The sequence below is a fragment of the Orbicella franksi genome, chromosome 12 (assembly GCF_964199315.1).
Source record: "Orbicella franksi chromosome 12, jaOrbFran1.1, whole genome shotgun sequence".
NCBI classification, from domain to species: domain Eukaryota; kingdom Metazoa; phylum Cnidaria; class Anthozoa; order Scleractinia; family Merulinidae; genus Orbicella; species Orbicella franksi.
In genome coordinates, this window is record NC_138156.1 from 24,169,797 (window position 1) to 24,184,811 (window position 15,015).

Sequence of the window (15,015 nt, forward strand, 5' to 3'; positions counted from 1 at the left end):
TAGTGTTCGGTTGCCAGACTCCTCCTCAGTTGTCTCATACCTTTTTTCATGAGAGACGACTGGGTACGAGTCAGTAAAGACGCGCCCCACTTCAATATTTCATTTAATCAACCAATCGTGACTTGCTCGCGCTTGGCCCCGGCTACAGTACTTTCTCCCAATTTGAATTGCTTCTCCGGCTGCCTGTGTTCCTTGCGATAGGCCAGTCTGTTTAACTTGGTTTTGGTTTTACCAATCCTATTATTTTTTCACCGACTCCTATGCGCCAGTGTGAATATTATAGCCCTTATTGCAAGTAATTGATATAGTTACCTAGGAAACAATGACACCACAAACAATCCGCAACAAGAAATTGGGCGTAGTTTATTCTAGAGAACTCAGTATTGTGTGAGGTGAATCAAATAAAATGATGAATCCTTTGACCTTTGACAAAAATACTGGCAAAGGTTTTCATGTCTGCAAATTTCAAAGATTGTATAAACAAGCATTGTTTCACGACCCAAGTGTTGTCAGTGACAAAAGACGGTAGAGTGAAAATTTCAACGCAGTCACACGGTCCCTTGATGCGGGCAGTTACTGGATTTATTGTGGTACGGGTTTTGATGATCCGGCCATTGTTGATTTTTGATGAACTGTGTCTTGCACCTCAGAACTGAGTAAAAAATGAATCAATGACCAATTACTTAAAATCATCAGTAAACCAACACGTTAAATTGAGGTGAAAAGAACTTTACATGTATATAACGTTAAATTTGTGTATGAGCTACGCACTACGAAAAGCTACAAAATGTGTCGCTAGACGACATTGAGTTAACTGGGCTTCTAAATTGAGAAATGAAGCTGAGAACTGCACAGAAGAGATTGGGGAGGCGACAAATTACTGTTCTAGAGGTAACGTTTGGTTTCACAATTCGCAATTTACAACACAACACAACATGCTCTAATTAATCAGGGCAAACTTAACATGCTACTTACCGAAACTAAGACCAGTCACGCTGCTGCACCGGTCAAAACTGTTCTGCATAGATAGTGAGTTAAATTTGTCAAAACACAACGACACTACGTACCTTCCAGCCATATTCTGCACCCACTCCACCGCACTGTGGATTAGATTGACAGCTAGATTGACAGCTATGATGACGTATTCCTGAATCACAGCCAATACATCAGGCAGCTTCTCGACGATCTTTTCGCCAAGCTTCGCGAACCATGACGCCACAGCCGAGAAAAAGTCTGGGGCGAGTTCGTAAATCTTATATGCAAGGTTTGTTAAAAGCTCCTGTGCCTTGGCGAGGAGGATTGGAACATGTTCCGACAGGAAATCCCAAACTATAATCAGGTATTTATACACCACAGGCCAACACTTGTCCCACACGTGTTTTAAATGGTCGCGAACTATACCAAGATACACGGGGCCCTCGGTTTCAATCTTCAGGAAAAATACAAAAGATTATTATAATGGTACTGAAAATTACTTCGTGTAGTCCAGAAATGCTCACCTGAGCAAAACGTCCGTCCGACTGATTAGCGTTTGACTTCGTGAAATCGACAGATTTTATGCCTTATTTTGCTTTTAAAGCTCTTATATCGAAACGTACGCCACATTTCTGTGAGATTCAGATCCTTTAATCTAAATCGACTTCACTTTCCCCGAGACGTCTCGGATGTGTCGTTGGATATGCAGCTGGTGAAACTTCTAAGACTAAAAGTTGTACCGAAAACGTTTCACCTGTCTAATAAGCTTTCCCCTGCGGACGAGGGGGTTACTAGAGAGATGGTATTCATATTTCAACATTTGGGTACATTTAAAACACATAAAAATTGAGTTTTAAATATTTCCAGGTTGTCTGCAATAGCCGCCGGCTGCGTCTGCGTGGAATTGACAACAAACAGATGGTTGTACTCTCTCCTTCAGTTTTCAGCGGCGAAAAGAGCGCACGTCAGAACACAAACGATGATATGATAAATGGTCCAATTAAGTCCTTCTCACCTTTTCTAAAAGCTGTGGTATTTTGACGTTAAGATAATCTCTCGCTGGTTTGGTTGTTTCTGCGATGAACGCTCCAACAATTTTGAGCTTTTCCCAGACAAACGTAGCCAATGGGTCGGCGTGCTCTCTAAACTTGCTGTAGTACGTCGGATAGTTCGTTTGAACCCAGCTGAAAACAAACATTCAGGGCTTGCTACCATTATGCAGATTCTCGTTACTGGTAATCACTCATTAAGTAAAGAGAATTCAGCCGCGCATCAAAACAACTTTCTCTCTGGTGTGCTGTGGAAAGTACCCTTGATATCTTATCGAGAAATTAGAATTTGATCACTCAGGAACTGGACTTCATATCATACACTTCACTCCTACAGTGCCTATCTGCATCCAAGAGTATAGATGGATAGCAGCTAACAGTAGGGTTATCTGAGAAAATGCAAGCGTAGAGGAGGGAGGGGAGGGGAGGGGAGGGAGGGGAGGGGAGGGGAGGAGCTGCGATGGAAAGGCATCCCATGCTGGAGGTGGTAATAAAATCAATCCCTAAGCTAGCACTAAGCGCCAGCACTGATAAACCGCTTGACTACTTTAATCCACTAAATCGCACCAGACGTTTTTTGAACCTGGAAAGAGTTTATGATACAGGGGTTGGGTTCAGCAGGAAGGCAATTGGTTCACAAAGGCAGGCAAAACTTTTGAACCGAACTTTTCTTTAGAAAAACTTTCCTCTAAATGGTCAAACCAGGTGGGCAAAATCATCCTCACAGCCCGTCAATTTGCCTGGTGCCCGGCCCTTAATGAAACCCCGAATGGATATCATGTTTGATATGCCCAGAGTGACTTCATTCTATTTAAACAATAGCAGTGGTACAAGCAGACAGTGGCACATGCGAGGCTTTAGTCACGTACAGAAGTTAATGCGTAAGGTAAAGTGAAGAAAAATAATTTGAAACAACCTTCACAGCATGTACAGCTTGCTACCTGTTTGCAACATCGAATCCATTCTTTGCTTGTCCATATCCTGTTAATGCTGCCTGTTCTATTCCATAATCCTTTGCAATCTGTGCTGTTTTGCTCGCTTTTAACAGAAACAAAACACTAGATTTAAATTCCTGATAGCACTTGAAAGTGTGAAAGAGCGTCTGACTCCATCAACAGGGCACACACCCGACGGTAAAAAGCCGGAAAAAAACACAAGCAGCACCGTACCTTTGTATCCTTTGTGTTTGTAGATGTCAAAAGCAACAGCTGCTATTAACAACAACAAAACTAACTTGAGGAGTTTTCCGAAGGAAAAGAACGAACGCTTGCAAGCCTTCTTTTCCTTTATGGCCTGAAAAGACAAAAGATAACTGTTGACGCTATCGTAATAAAAGTACAAGTAGCCTCTGACTCAAGCTCACTAAGCCGGCCATGATATGAGGAGGGACAGTACAAAATTGCGTGCTGGGCAGGTAGTAGCTTGTTCTGTCCTCTTTCTAGGTTAAGCTTCTCAACGATTGAAAAGACCCTATGGGTGCAGGCTACAGTTTTGGGCATAAATTGTACCTACATTGTACACGCGTTCAGACGAAATTCTTTCCCATCCCTGCCCCGCCTCCTTATTCAGTGATGTTTCTAAGGAGCCAAATATGGTTTCATAAGAATAAGACCCAGTTAGCAACAATGATTAGCGGTCAAGTAGGATTGCGAGAAAAAGCCTCAGCAACAAGTCTCTAGTTAATTCCGACCTAGTAAATCATCTGCAAATACACAATGGTCCTGAAAAAAATGGTTTATGGAACAGCGCAACGAAAGACCAGTGACATCTTCATTAATATTGGTTTATTTAGGATAAAAGAAATGTGTACGAACTTCGAGTCCGACATTAAGATTTCAGAAGCAGGTGATATGATGAATTATTAATTACACGAGAGACACGCACCAGCTTGAACATAGCAAGCGGACAATGAAGGCCTGATGTCAAGTTGGTTGCAGCACGACTGAAAAATATCAGCCTTCATTATTCAACCAAGTCAAATACCCGATATCTACTAATATTTCTGACAAAACCGCTCATCTATTTTCGAGCTAAGTATTAAGTGTATACGAAATGAAATGCAAATAAAAGCTCCTGCAAGAAAATTAATAATCTCCAATACCCGATGTGAAAATTTATACGGTGACTGATTAAAAGACAGACCACATGAATAAGTTGGCCGTAATTTTCTTTCCTGTTTTCACTTTGCTAATCTGTTATCCTTCGTCATTATGCCACAAGAAAAACGTAACTGACAAAACTAAACGGGTGGAGAAAACACACTAGCTTCCCTTGGGTGAGGCGCCGCATATTCAGTAAAATTACTTACTACAAATATTAACGTACAAATTGAAAAGCGCGAATGTCCTGGGAACCCATGTCAACACTTGAAGTTGTTAAGAGTTAACGAACCACGGAAGAAAGTTTGTGATTGTGAAGCTATTATTTCGAGCCTTTCGTCGTAGCATTTTGCTCTGAAAGAGGAAGACAAATTGTTCGAAACGAAAGCTCTGCAAACTCGTTACGGCGTTTAATTAACTTTATCAACTACAACTTGATAAAGAGGCAAGTTTTTCACCTTCCCGCCAAAGCAGCCTAAACGTTTTCTTTAGCAGCTAATAACTTTGTTTACTCTGAACTCAGACTTGTTTATGTTAAAGGCGACAACAAGAGGGTGTACTTTACTTATTGTTTGCCATAAATGGATTTCACAGTACGATACAACGAAGGGTCTTGCAAAAATAGCTGGGAAACGCTTCTGGCAATGATTATGCACTAAATAATCTTCAGAAATCCGTAACGTGATCAATAACAAGGCTAGAAAAAGGTTTCTTAATGAGAATAGCAAGACTTGGAGAACAAACAGACAACATAATGAGATTGACCATTTCTGAAAAGCTACATTTCAAGTCTGGTTGCACAGCAGTGAAACTCACCATTTTGTTGTCTTCAGCCATTGTCACCTCAACTCAATCAGTACAGTCACGTTATAAAATATCGCGCTCGCCTTTTGTTTTCAAATCAGCCAAGCAGTTTGTACAAAGAACCTTGGCACAAGCACAAGACTCAGGGAAAACCCAAGACAACAGAACAAACCCTGCTTGCTGCATTGGAACAATATCAAATTATCACGTGAATATCACGTTACTTCGGTTCGCTAACCAATCACAGAGCGCTACAGCATGTAAAACCGCTATGATTGACATGCACTTGATTGGTTGAGTGGCATCTGGCATGATTATTACAAGGCGTTAACGTAAACAACCTGCTGAAACGATCCTAAATAAACGACCTTCACATCACAATTAAACAGCTAAGTACAGAACGATTTTAACACTAGCTAGTTCACGCTTGTTGTTTGAGCCGATGAGTTCCTCGCTTACCTGGCAAGCTTTCACACACCTGTCCAGCCCGACCTGTGAAGAAGGGAAGTGTAGACATTTCGTTAAGATGAGAATTTAAATATTTATTGCAGTCTCCACAAACACAAACAGGTAATAAAATATCACGACACCTGTAGCACGTTCAATCCTTGCCGTACAATGACTAAATACTTTCACAAGCATGTCCAAAACATCAATTCTCCTCACTGTTTGCCAAACATATCTTTCAAATTAGTTCTGAGAATCCAGCATTAGATCAGAACAAATCTGAGTGCACCTAAACAGCACAGTATCCCCAAATTAACGACCAAAATGACAGTTGGAGCGAGCGGAGATAGACAAGAATGTCCTCGAGTACCCGACGGACCCGACGATTTACCGATTCCTATCCTCCAATCAGAAAACAGTACGAGCGCTTATGACCACGCTGAAACTTCTCACATCAGCTTGTTGCCACGAGAATACGACACTTTCTTTAGCAACGTCTCTGAAAAAATACCACGGGCTCATTCAATTTTTTCAAAGATAGGATCCTGACCACAAGACATTTGTTAACGACGGAAGTCAATAACCATGGCGAAGGAGACTATTTTATCGATACACTTATTTTAAAGGAACCTACCTTTGCTTTGTTGCTTTCCAAAAGAGGGTCGTTTTTACTTCGAAAAACTTCAACGGTATCAAAGAGCTTGCTCTTAACACCCTGTAAAGAAGACGTTTACGATAAGGCGTTAGTGCATTGTTACTGCTGTTCGATTTATCGTGTATAATGCTTTACCTCACATGACCTTACCTCATCGAACAAATGACTTGATTCTTTATAGTAGAAAGCACAAAAGCCAGGCAAGCCAGCACAAATAACGTACAATCAGTTTGACATATAGTGGTTTCAATTTTCAGATCAAACATGCTATTTATTCAACCGCACTGGAGAAGAACAAAACCTATCCTGACTTGCGTGTTTTCCCACCCTCGGCATTAAACATTTTTTCCTGCACAACACTCACAAATCAGTAACTATAACATTTCGATCTGTGAGATTGTTCTTTTGCTAGTTCCCAAATAAACATACCTTAGTTAATGAATTCCAAGTGTTTAGAAGATGATTTAACAACAGTCTGAAATAAGAACAACATAAATTTAATACAGGTCGAGGTTGAGATAGCGACTAACATAAAACACTACTTTTGTTATGGAATGTGAGCGCTCAGGCCTCTCCGCTCACGTCACATCTCAAGTGGGTCAATTCTGTGCTGGTTACACTAAGTCCGCCAGACATTTCCAGATTGTTAGCAAGCAACAATCGAGACTATATAGAAACTGTGGGCAACGCCACAACAGGTTTGCCGCGAAATGACCATAATACTCCTTACTTTATGAACGAAACTTACCCTGATTGTTGTAAGGTCGCTAAATAGCTGCTCTCCCACTTTGTGAAACAATCTTCATCTTTTTCCAAGCACATCACGAGGCAACTCAGAACCTAACACACAACGAAATACGATGAACGTCACACTGAATTGTACCGGGAATCTGGCATCATCGATCTAACTTGTACAGTAACAGTGAAATAAAATAATAACATGAATGGTTTTGCACGAAGACTCATTTTGACACTGAGGCAAAAGGTAACATGGAAATGGCCTATTGAAAAATTGAACCAGAAACAACTTGCATATTAAACAAGCCTTGCAAAGCTCAGACCATGAAGAACATGTGAAGCCTAACCTCACGACTAACTTCTCAATCAAAACAATAACCCACGTCCCATAACCCGAGGAAGCATACAACACATGGTGGCGCGACGTGTAAAGACACGCATTAAATTAGGCCAATGTTTTACCTCTGTCTGGTACTCTAATGGAAGCTCACTGTTAAGACGACTGAGGAGGGCGGGAAAATACAGTCTGCTGACAGGCCTTGATTCTGAGCCAAGTGAGAGTTTCTGATATACAATTGAAAAAAAAATGTTTGAATTAGCCATTACGACTTGATATCTACAATCCAAGTAATAGCTGCAACAGCCATTTTTGCACTCGCCCCTCGATTCAAGCTTGAGGTGAGGCTGAGCATTTTATTTATACCACTTGAAAATTGCTTTTTAAAACTGGTGCACTCCACGCCTTTATAAATTGATGGTATATTCTCCCATGTGACATACAGTGTAAAACTTTCATCTCTGTTCATACATGTACAACCAGTAAGGTTATGATAACATAACCAGCGCCATAACGTTTACAGGGCAATGACAAATATCAAAAATTACGTACCTTAAGTTTGGGATAAAGTGACAACATCTTACGCTGCAAGCTACATAAAAGAAACAAAATGAATCAATGTTCAAATTCCCTCAAAATTCTTGTCTTTTACTACAATTGTAATTTTACCAACTTTCGTATAAACCACAGTAAGCAGGACAGTGCATATAAATGAAAGTAAGATGAAGCACTAAATGGTCATTTCAGAAAAGTTAGTTATTACCTTGGGTTGGCAGCCAGAGGAGATACTGGAGAAAAAGCCACCTCCATTACACCAAAGAACTCTTTAGGTTGAAAAAGAGCACCTTGGTCACTCACAGGTTTGCATGTACTGAGAAATAAATGACAATAACAATTTGGCCTGTTGACTGGAATTGGTTGATATGAGAATCATTTGCAAAATATTCTAAATCTACACAAAATATTGATATCTGTGCATTGTATGAATCAACAAGACTAGAGCAGATACAGGATTTCAGAGAAGGGGGTTCGAGATATACAGGATTTTACAGAAGGGGGTTCCCCTGTAGGAGGGTGCTGGGGCATCCTCCCCCAGAAATTGTTTAAAATGGAAATTGGGGTTGTTTGATATTTACCCAAAAACTCCAGAAATTTCAGACGGAATGTAAATGGAAAGATATATTTTGTCTCCCCAAACAAAAATTTTCTCTGGAAAACGGGATGAAAGGTAGACCAATCATGAGATTAGCAATGTAGCACTGTGTCTCTACTCAAAGGTAACAAACCCAATCGCACTGATGTGCAGGCTGACATGTCAGCCAGCAAGCTTTTTGATGCCACTGATGCTGACTCTACTCAATCCTACTCAAATCAGATCCTTTTGGGGATATAACACATTTCACCCAAAAAACTCTCACTAAAATACTGATTGTTTTCCAGCTGGAAGACTGATGTTGCTATTAATACACATTCTTCTGACTTCTTGTGAACAGGTCAAGGGGAAGGAGATGGTCAATTAGAAATTCTAAGAGCGTTCAGCTCTACATAGTCATTGATTAAGACAATGCTGCTACTGTAGATCAGCAAGACTGCCTGTTTCCTGCTGAGATTTGCTTTTGGATGGATGCTGCGAAAAAGGCCTGGCCCAGGTTGTTCAAAAGGTGGATAATGCTATCCACCGGATAAATCACTATCCAGTAGATAGTATGGTTTGTTTTGCTAACACTTTATCCACTGGATAGTGATTTATCTGGTAGATAGCGTTATCCACCTTTCAAACAACCCGGGCCTACTGTATAGAGGATACAGATGCTAAGTGACTTGCCCTTCAAAGATCTACATGTTTGCACTAAGAAGGAGCTAGAAGAACTACCCAAGCCGACAATGAGTCACTGACGTACTAAATGTACATGTGCAATCACAACAATAGTTACCTTAGGAGATTTTCAAGAAAAGAAATGGAATACTTTGTCAGGTGTTTTACACTCAACTGAGGCAGCATAACTTCCATCCACACTGCAAATGAACAAATCAAAATGTCATAGCTTTTTTGTTGGACAATAAAACCAGTTGGTTATTTGTATTGTATTCACCTGCCATTTTCTACTTTAATATTAACTCTGCCTGCTGAGATAGACAAGGCATTGCAGCCTTCAGAAGCTAAAATTTGTCTTGTGATGTCTTGATTACAAACCTGCTAAGCCCTGAGATAGGTCCTTTTGTGGTAACTGCCCTGCACACCACATCAAAGCTAGAGCTTCACGTGTGCGAGTCTTGCGAGCTACAAGCATCTCCTGTACCTGTGTATGGCAAATTGACAAGCACGCTTGTAAGCGTATTACGATCAACTTCTCACACTCCCTGTCAGTGACAATGAGGCTAAGAAATCATAGGATAAGTTTTAAAAAATTTCACCCTCTGTTTGAGTTCAGTATATATTACCTCCTTTAAATTTTCCAAGGTGATTTGTGGCTGGCGCTGTACAATAAATTGCAACATGATCTGGTCACCATAAGCAGAAGAACCTATACAGAGAGCACAGACATCAAGGAACATAAGTAAGAAACGGCAACATATGTGAAATTTCTTTCAGGATCAGAGTAAATGAAGATGTAGTTGAAGCTGTAAATTTAGTTAACAAGGCAATATAATAAGACGCAAAGATAATGCTTAGCTTTGTGTTGATATACACCTGTAAGTCAATCATAAGCAGAGGAACCTCGGCAATAACAAAATAAACAAATAACACAAGAGGTTTCCCAAAAGTGTGTCTTAGATAGTCTCTGGATAGACTCCCATTGGAAACAAGGATGTGGTTTAAAAGAGCAACAACTAAATTACATCTTTCTCTAAACTGGGATATAGATAACATCACTCTAGCTAAGGGAGGTGTGGGGGTGAGATTAGCGCACTTGACTTGTATCAAGCAGTCTGCGTTCACTGACAAGTGCTGGTCAGAGCCATTGTGTTGTCTTATTGGTCAAGGCACTTTGCTTTCACAGTACTTCTCTCTACCAAGGGGTATCATGGGTATTGGCAAACTGTCAGTCAAAGCAATGTGACAAAATGCTGAGGAGTGATCTGCAACAGACTAGCATCCCTCCAGAAGGAGAGAATGTACATCTTGTCATATTATCATTATGGAAACTGAGAAAAGCTCCAGAGTGCGGGCTACTATGGATAGAGTACAAACATTTTCCTTTATCATACTCTTGCCAATCGGTACATATATGTCTAAAGTATATGACTGTATGTTCAAGATGCTTGTAACATGTAACAGCACCTTTGCTAAGTTCCTGCACCATGTTTTCAGCGGAACGCTGGTAGATAAGTTTCAGTGTTGGCTCTGTGCATTTCTTCAACAGGTCAAAGAAAAATGTCTTCAATTGAGCAGGCACCAAGCACATGGGGTAGTCTGGGGAGTGAATGAAATCAAAGAAAGATATGATGATTTAAGAAATAGAAAACATGTACCACGTTTCTATCAAATTACACCAATGGAAGTTTGGGAGAATGAGAAATGCTGTGGGAACACAAGCCAATAGGCAAGTGTTTCGACAGCTTTTTTGAAGTTCTCCCAAACTTCCGGGAGAAATACGATACATGTTTTATATTTCTTTAAGAAAATTCCACAATGAAAAAAAGAAAAACAGCTTGTCAAAATGACAATTTTCTTTGCTCCCGCCATCAGCAAAGGCGCATCATCAACAACAGCTCATGCTAGTTCTGTGTTTCTATTGAGTTATAGAAACACAATTTTAAACCAACCAGTGTGCATATTTTCCTTGGGGTATTTTCTAACAGGTAATGTTAATCAGTTCATCAAGGACAAATCTTAATACATGCAGTGAACACTAGTGATAGCCATGTGTGTGGTTGTTAACTTTGTACCAACCTGCTGGTTTGCCCTCAAACACAGGGTCTCTTTGAGGAACACCTTTAAGCTTGAGCTGAAGGTGTGCAGCGATATCAGTTAACCAAATCTACACCACAACAAAAATATAAACATACATGTAAGATTTATATGAACTTTAGACAAAACATTAAAACACATTGTAAATTTCCAAATTAATTTGTCCAACTAATTTGCTCCTGGAAAAATTACACAAGCTATGAAATTACACAAGTTTATGAAAAAAAGAGGCTGACAGCCTTCAAACCCCAACTTGAAAAATTAGCATTTTTTTTTTTAAGTATCTTTGCCATATGAAATCTGCCCTAATCTCCTCAGTTCTAACTGTCCTTGTTTATTTCTAGTTTATTGTTGCTTAATTCTTAGGTCTTTTTTCTGCCTTGGAGAACTGTTACGTTTAGGCTTGTATCAATATTAAAGTAACCACCAACATCAGAGAAATAAGTTCAACACCATGATGTACATGCAGTTCCCAAGCAGTGCTTGAAGAAAAACTTGAAATCCATCTTGCCCATTGGACAAGTAGCTCTCAAATTTTGCTTGCCCTGGGCAAGTCTTAGTGTTTTTTTTTTGTTTTTTTTCTTAGTTGGCAGACGACTTGCCTGGGCCTTTGCCCATTGGCCAAGTGAGAATGAAAAGTTACTTGCCCAGCAGGAAAATCTACTTGTCCTGGATGACTGGACGGCACTGTTTTCGAGCCCTGCTAAGGCTGACAAATGTGTATGTATGCTCACACATGCTTTTTCTACATATTGTCAGTTGCTTGACAAGATACTGTCAGGATAAATTACATGTTGTATACATTTGGAAATTGAAAATAGCTTTGCCATACATGAGCCACATTTGAACACCAGCCTAATTCATCCATAATTCACAGTATATGTGAAGTAGTAGCTATCAATCAAGTGAAGAAGTAATTATCAAGCTACACTGTATACTTACAGATGGGTTACTTGGGAAGGATGACTCCAGGTTAGTTAGCATTGCAGTCAGCTCATCAAGGTCCACCTCAAATAAAAGCAGCAAAAATGCATCATAAATGATGTTTAGATTATCTGCATGTCATCATTCACACAATCCTTAAAGCAGGGGTTTCATCAAATTTTTCAACAGGAGGACAACAGAGTTTCACAGGCGGGCAAAACGTTTTGAACTGAACTTCGTTACAAAGAAACTTTCCTCTATGTGGTCAAACCAGGTGGGCAAATCCTAACAGCCAATTTGCCCAGTGTCTGGCCCTTAATGAAACCCCTGCTAAAGAGCTACCAATGAACCTGCTCATGAACTCTTTCAAGCCACCTCAAACCCCTTATGTTCATGAGAAACAGGCTTTTTCAGGTATTTTTAGGAGTATTTTAAGTACCTTTGATAGCGCCTCTTGGAGTAATTCTTCATCTGTCTTCTGCGGTTTGGTCGATGCTGTTTTTTTCTTGCCACCAATGATACCAGCACTAAGTTTCTTTATTTCTGGAGCCTGTTCAGGGACTTTTTCTGCAAGTACCACTGCTGGAAGCTCCTCTGTGACATCCAACGCATGTTTCACATGTCCATTACCAACATCAGTTGCAGGAACTTTAGGGTGTTTAAATGCCTGGTAAATTGTTTTTGATTCTGCCAACGGGTCTGGAAGGTAAGTTGAATGTGAGGGCTTTCATTAAGTTTTGAGTCAACTGTGACCTTGATCTTCACACCCATAACAAACTTGCTCCCATTTAGGTGAATTGTATCAACTATAGTCCAGTTCAACCATAACATCAAGGACTCATCAAACATACTCAGCTGTAGCAGGTGTTACAGGTTACAGCCCCTATTGACAGCCCTGCAGAGTGCACCAAGCTGAGCTGAACTGAGCCAGAGCATCAGGCTAAAAATCATTCACAAGTCCATCAGACAAGAACTGTGTTGTAACAGAGCTAATGTTGAATGCCTGACACACTATAAAATTCATTTGTCTGGACTTACTGAAAATCACACTTGTGATTATCTGGACTATCTGCACAAGATCCAGTGGGTATTGGTCATTAAGGTGGCTTAAATTTTCAAAACTTTAAGGTGGCTCTGAACCCTGTGTGCAGATTTTTTTAAACTTTCCTAAAAGCTGTGTCTTATCATGCTTATTAAAATTAGATAATCTAAAAAAATTCACCCTGTTGTTTTTTAATTATAAGCTCCTAAAGCTGTAATTAAGGGTGGTTTTAGCAGCTCATACTGCTGCTATGGTAACCTATTGTGTCACAAAAATGATAACAACGTGGTCACCAATGATTGGACAGTTTTTTTTTTTTTTTCGATATCGTGATTGTGGCATCACATGATAGGTAGGTAAAGTCTGCATGCGAGCCAAGTGGCCCATCAGGCCAGAGCTTATCCCGGTTTCTGTAGCATGAAGCGACTAGGAGTATTTCTACTCCCCCCTGGATGGGATGCTAGTTCATTGCAGGGTTACCCCCAGCATTAAGTTCGCTGGTACCCATTTATACACCTGGGTGGAGAGAGGCACTGTGAGAGTAAAGTGTCTTGCCCAAGAACACAACACAATGTCCCCGGCCAGGGCTAGAACCTGGACCGCTCAATCCGGAGACGAGCGCACTAACCATGAGGCCACCGCGCCTCCCGGCATCACATGATAAGGAGTGATTATAATGAGCCATCAAAATCTAACTGCTGGAAACTGTTTTGAGCCACCTTAACAATACATGTCAGGAGTGCGAAGGGGTTCATCAGTGAACAGCTATCGTGAGCATATCATGATTTCCATGTAAAAATTTGGTGCTTGAGGATTTTCTACTAGTGAAGTGCCAAACTGAGTTTGATCTTGTGACTTACAGAAATTTCAGATATACGTGGATGGGGATTCACTCGTTTGTTAAATTTTGATGATCCCTCTTGTTGGCCATGGATCAACCACAGAGGAAAAAGTCGAAGGTCACCACCTGTACTCATACAATTAACTACATTTGGTATGTAACTATACAAATGGTAGTTATAACGAAAAAAGACCAAAAACGGCCGCATGAACTGTGACTTGTACGCTGTTATCTTTAATTAACTTACGCTTAGTACTTGTAGCTATCACAACGGTCGACAATCAATCAATGTCGGGAATCAGAGCTTAAATAAGTCACGAAATAAGTGGTGCATTTGTGATTCGCTGTCCAACGTGCTTCACGCGTTATAAGGTAGAGAAAGTACATAACGATACAGCTACCTGTCCCATTACGGCCGTCTTTGGTTATTTTATTTTATTTTATTTTTTTTTTTTTTCGTGTTTTAGCTTACGTGGCAACACAGCACGCAAAGCTATTTTCGTTCAGTAAAAGCTTGGCAAAAGAAGGACTTTTTGCACTTACTGACAATCTCTGCTTTAGGTATATCAGACGCCTTGACTTTGTTCTTCTTCCCTTCATTAGAAGCCCTTTTCTTTCCACCTTTACCAACTACTTCCCACTTCCCATTGGACGCCATATTGAATTTGGACAATAGTTTGCGCTGGAATCATGGGAAGACACTACCACGTGACTCAATATAAAAAAATCTCGAATTTCCCGCCAAAATTTCTTCCAGAAATTGACTTCACGATCGACTTCACGTGATATCACCCGGCAATAAATACGATACGGTTACCACCAGTGGGAAAGAAGAAGGGTCAAGAAGGAGAACATTTATTTCATAACCAAGTTATATCTTGGGAAAAAAGTATAGCAAAAAGTCTACAGTATTAAAATATTTTTCCAATTGAGTAAATTGTTTATCATTTCAGTCAGGATGTGTTTCGTTCATCGTGTCCAGGTTGACTTAATTTCCTTGTCAACTAGATTTACAACAAGGATCCAACTTAAAAGATCTTCAGCCATAATTTTGTTCCAGAGCAAAACAGAAATATACAAAATGCTCCAGAGAAAAGACTGATGTTAAAGACCTGGTGGAGATCGTTAAAGATGTAGCGCATTTAGCCGGAAAGAATAGCTTTATAAACTACACCAGTTAAGTTTTTACAA

General features: G+C 40.1%; 1 protein-coding gene across 1 annotated transcript; it reads right to left on the reverse strand.

The window, feature by feature from the left end:
• Window positions 1–343: 343 nt before the first annotated feature.
• LOC145463662 (transmembrane protein 214-B-like) lies at window positions 344–14,673 on the reverse strand. The gene is made up of 20 exons (XM_081447432.1): window positions 14,368–14,673; window positions 12,381–12,640; window positions 11,960–12,025; window positions 11,000–11,087; window positions 10,388–10,519; window positions 9,547–9,629; window positions 9,299–9,404; window positions 9,039–9,120; window positions 7,868–7,975; window positions 7,657–7,696; window positions 7,230–7,331; window positions 6,778–6,869; window positions 6,459–6,504; window positions 6,009–6,089; window positions 5,387–5,419; window positions 3,194–3,317; window positions 2,966–3,062; window positions 1,991–2,159; window positions 1,068–1,429; window positions 344–652 (listed from the first exon to the last, which is right to left on the reverse strand). Exons 1-20 carry the CDS (start codon window positions 14,480–14,482, stop codon window positions 583–585), a joined length of 2,256 nt encoding a protein of 751 aa, XP_081303558.1. The 5' UTR covers window positions 14,483–14,673; the 3' UTR covers window positions 344–582.
• Between the last annotated feature and the right edge of the window lie 342 nt (window positions 14,674–15,015).

Bases quoted from the DNA above. Each gene is read 5' to 3' on its own strand.
- LOC145463662 (XM_081447432.1), bottom strand. From the start codon at position 14,482: ATGGCGTCCAATGGGAAGTGGGAAGTAGTTGGTAAAGGTGGAAAGAAA. The intron at 3,063-3,193 runs GTACGGTGCTGC...TTCTGTTAAAAG, and splicing joins CAAACACAAAGGATACAAAG to CGAGCAAAACAGCACAGATT. The intron at 2,160-2,965 runs GTAGCAAGCTGT...GTTTGTTTTCAG, and splicing joins GGATTCGATGTTGCAAACAG to CTGGGTTCAAACGAACTATC.